Genomic DNA, 3057 nt, shown 5'->3' on the forward strand with positions numbered 1-3057 from the left:
TTAGGAAGCTCAGTTTTGGGGAAACCTGAATCACTAACACACCCAAGATTCTATCACAAGCAGAGATGAGGAACATGAAAAGAAACTGTAGAAAACCAGGAAATTGGAAAACATGCAGGCTTCACCCAAGGTGCTGTTCGTTACCATAGCCCTGAAAGGCAAACACACACACACTGTGGAACTGAACTCAACACTGGGACTGAGCCAGACATAAATACTTACCTCAGAGTCCACTGTTTGTATCGGCTTCTGTAAAGAATACAAACTATATATCTGTGTACATATGTATAATGAACAAGATCACCTTATATCCATGCCTCCCAACGAAGGGTGCAAACTACAGTAACAACACCATTCTAAAATTCATTCATAAATTTATTTGGCCACTTCATCTTCAAATGGACTTTAATATGTCAAATAGTTCCCAGATTTAATTAACTGTACATACACACACACACACACACACACACAAATATATATTTATAATATATTATTTAAAGTGTATATGTATATACACATTTATCCATAGCATTATTTTTAAAATTGTGTATATATTAAATAATATTCTTCTGATGCACTACTTTCACCAAATTTTATGAATCTGCCAAAACCGTTCTTAATAAATATTAAGCGTAGATACGATTTTTTTTCAGAAATAGTTAATTTTATGAGTTTTCCTGGGCAAGTGTTTAAAATAAACAGGAAGAGCTTGCTTACCTCTTCAGTAACCCACAATATTTATTAAAGGTATTTTGATTCGATAAATGTTAATATCACCACACATGTCATCTATTCAGATTTTGCTGCTTTAATGGGGGTGTAGCACTAGCAATCACTACTTATAAAATTAAACACATATTTTTGGTGGTTTGACAAATACGTTCCATAGTAAATTTAAAACAATTTTTAAAAAAAATCCCAACGATTACATAATACTGATTTGCGTTCAACCTTTATCTGATTTTCCACTTTATCCTGTAAGAGAACATGGGGAAAACCACTTTGCTACCAGACTTGTTAATGCGATAAAGAACATCAGAAGCAGGAAACTATTATTTATACACACAGTTCTGCAGTCATCACCACGAAACGTTGGGAAAAATCGTTGAGGTAACAATCTAAACTAAATATGACGTTGGTCCGTTAACTATTCTGACAGTATTTAGAGGCTGAGTGGTTTAGGCTTAATTTCCCCCTCCCCCCCAACTCATACGGCTGCACAACCTTAAAAACACATTAGACAATACAATAGCAATATTCAAAAAGCACGACCCGTTCTGGAGAACAGAAAATCTCTAGCACAGAGACACCGCGTAGTAAGGAGTGGATTCCCTCGGAGGTAAGAAACAATTAGCTTGCAGTTGCTTAAGGAGCTTTGTCTTTCTTCTTTGGTGGAGAATCTATTCTATTCGGATTCTCCACTCCATTTTCGGTGCCTTTTCTCGACCTGGACCTTCTCTTCCTCCCACAAACATGAAGATTCGCATCTTCTAACCATCTCTGAAGCCAGACGGTAGTCAAGGTCCACGTTATGTACACCTGGATACTGCAACTCGAGGACAGAACGGCGATTTTCGCTGCCAACACATTGACATTACCAGAGAGAGCATTACCATTGCGATTTGTCCCGGCCAAGTGCAGCCCTACTGTAATCACAGACACAATCAATGTCACGAGTCTCCCGGATATAAACACGATAGGCCACAAAGACAGCCCTTTCTGGTACCGCTCATCACCAAAGTAAAGCAGGCTACACACGCTGGAGAGGAGCTCTACAGCATAGTGTAGCATCAGAAGCAGCAGGCCCAGGTGGTTCAAGTACAACAGATACGCCCCTCCGATGTGGAAGAGGTGGAGGCCAATGAAGATGAGCTGACCCGGGATATCTTGCTTCCTGGCTTTCTGGAAGTAGAGCTCCGGAAAACTATGAAACCAGTAAGCCAACTGTGCGATGTAGAAAAATTTCATTTGAAATGTCATCATGTTGTGAGGCTGAGACTTCCACAATAGAGTGGGGTCTGACAGGCAGTTCTCAGAGGCCAGAATGATCATGCCCCAGATACCAGACACTATATAGAACACACTCAGCTGCCCGGCCTCATTCAACTTGTTTTGTTTGCCTTTGGTGAGCTGCAGTCTCCTGCTGAGTTTATCTAGCACGTACTCCTGAATAGTGGCGTGGATGATGATGGCCACCAGCATGTAGAAGAACACTGTGGCCAGATCTTTGACCCCATAGTGGTACAGGGTCCTAGACCCCGAGGGCAGCCCTTCCGCTGGGACAACGACTCCATGCTGCAGGGTGAGGAACACGATCGACATCTCGGCCGTGCCCTCGAACATAAGTCCCAGCACGAAGAACATGCCCACGCAGGAGACCATATCCGCGTGGTTCTGCACCATGAATTCGTGGCTCAGTATCGGGGGGTTCCCTGGCGTTCTTCTTGCGGAGCCCCATACCGCGGTACTCACCGGTACTCACCGGCCGCCACCGCTGATCACTGCGCCGCTCCCAGCGCTGGACTCCCCATCACAGCCCTTCTGCCGCCCAGGGTCGCAGCGGCTGCCGACCGATCAATCAAAGGCTGGGGCCGCGTAGGCCGAGCATGCGCACAGGAGCTGCGGAGGCAGGGAAGGAAATCGAGCGCCGCGCCCCTGCCCCGCAGGCCCGGGTGCGAGCGCGGATTTGCCGCACTGATCGCCGCCGCCCACCCGCGGGAGCTGGAGGGGCTTCCCAGGAACTGGGAAATCTGGTGCCACTGTCATTACCAGTGCCATCATCACCATAGCAACACAGCAGAGAGCTCCCTAGTGCTCTCTACTGATCTCTTAGGAATCTCACCTTCCCTTTAAGGAGCTGATGCTTTGAAAATCAAATTCCCATTCTCTCTCTCTCTCTCTCTCTCTCTCTCTCTCTCTCTCTCTCTCTCTCTCTCTCTCTCTCTCTCTCTCTCCCCTTTCCACCCCCACTCCCACCCCACCCCCACCCTCACCCCGTCTCTTTGTGTCTCCTCTCGGTGTTTGTGTCTTTACCTCTGTCTCTCTCTCCCTTTCTTA

The 3057-nt window shown here is 45.8% G+C and overlaps 1 protein-coding gene across 1 annotated transcript; it reads right to left on the bottom strand.

Moving 5' to 3' along the window:
- Positions 1-545: 545 nt before the first annotated feature.
- Positions 546-2578, bottom strand: Tram1l1 (translocation associated membrane protein 1 like 1). The gene is given in 2 exon segments (XM_052178506.1): positions 546-2430; positions 2432-2578. Coding segments are annotated over 2 exon segments (1092 nt in total). The 5' UTR covers positions 2459-2578; the 3' UTR covers positions 546-1365.
- Between the last annotated feature and the right edge of the window lie 479 nt (positions 2579-3057).

Source organism: Apodemus sylvaticus, chromosome 4 (genome assembly GCF_947179515.1).
Source record: "Apodemus sylvaticus chromosome 4, mApoSyl1.1, whole genome shotgun sequence".
Lineage (NCBI taxonomy): Eukaryota > Metazoa > Chordata > Mammalia > Rodentia > Muridae > Apodemus > Apodemus sylvaticus.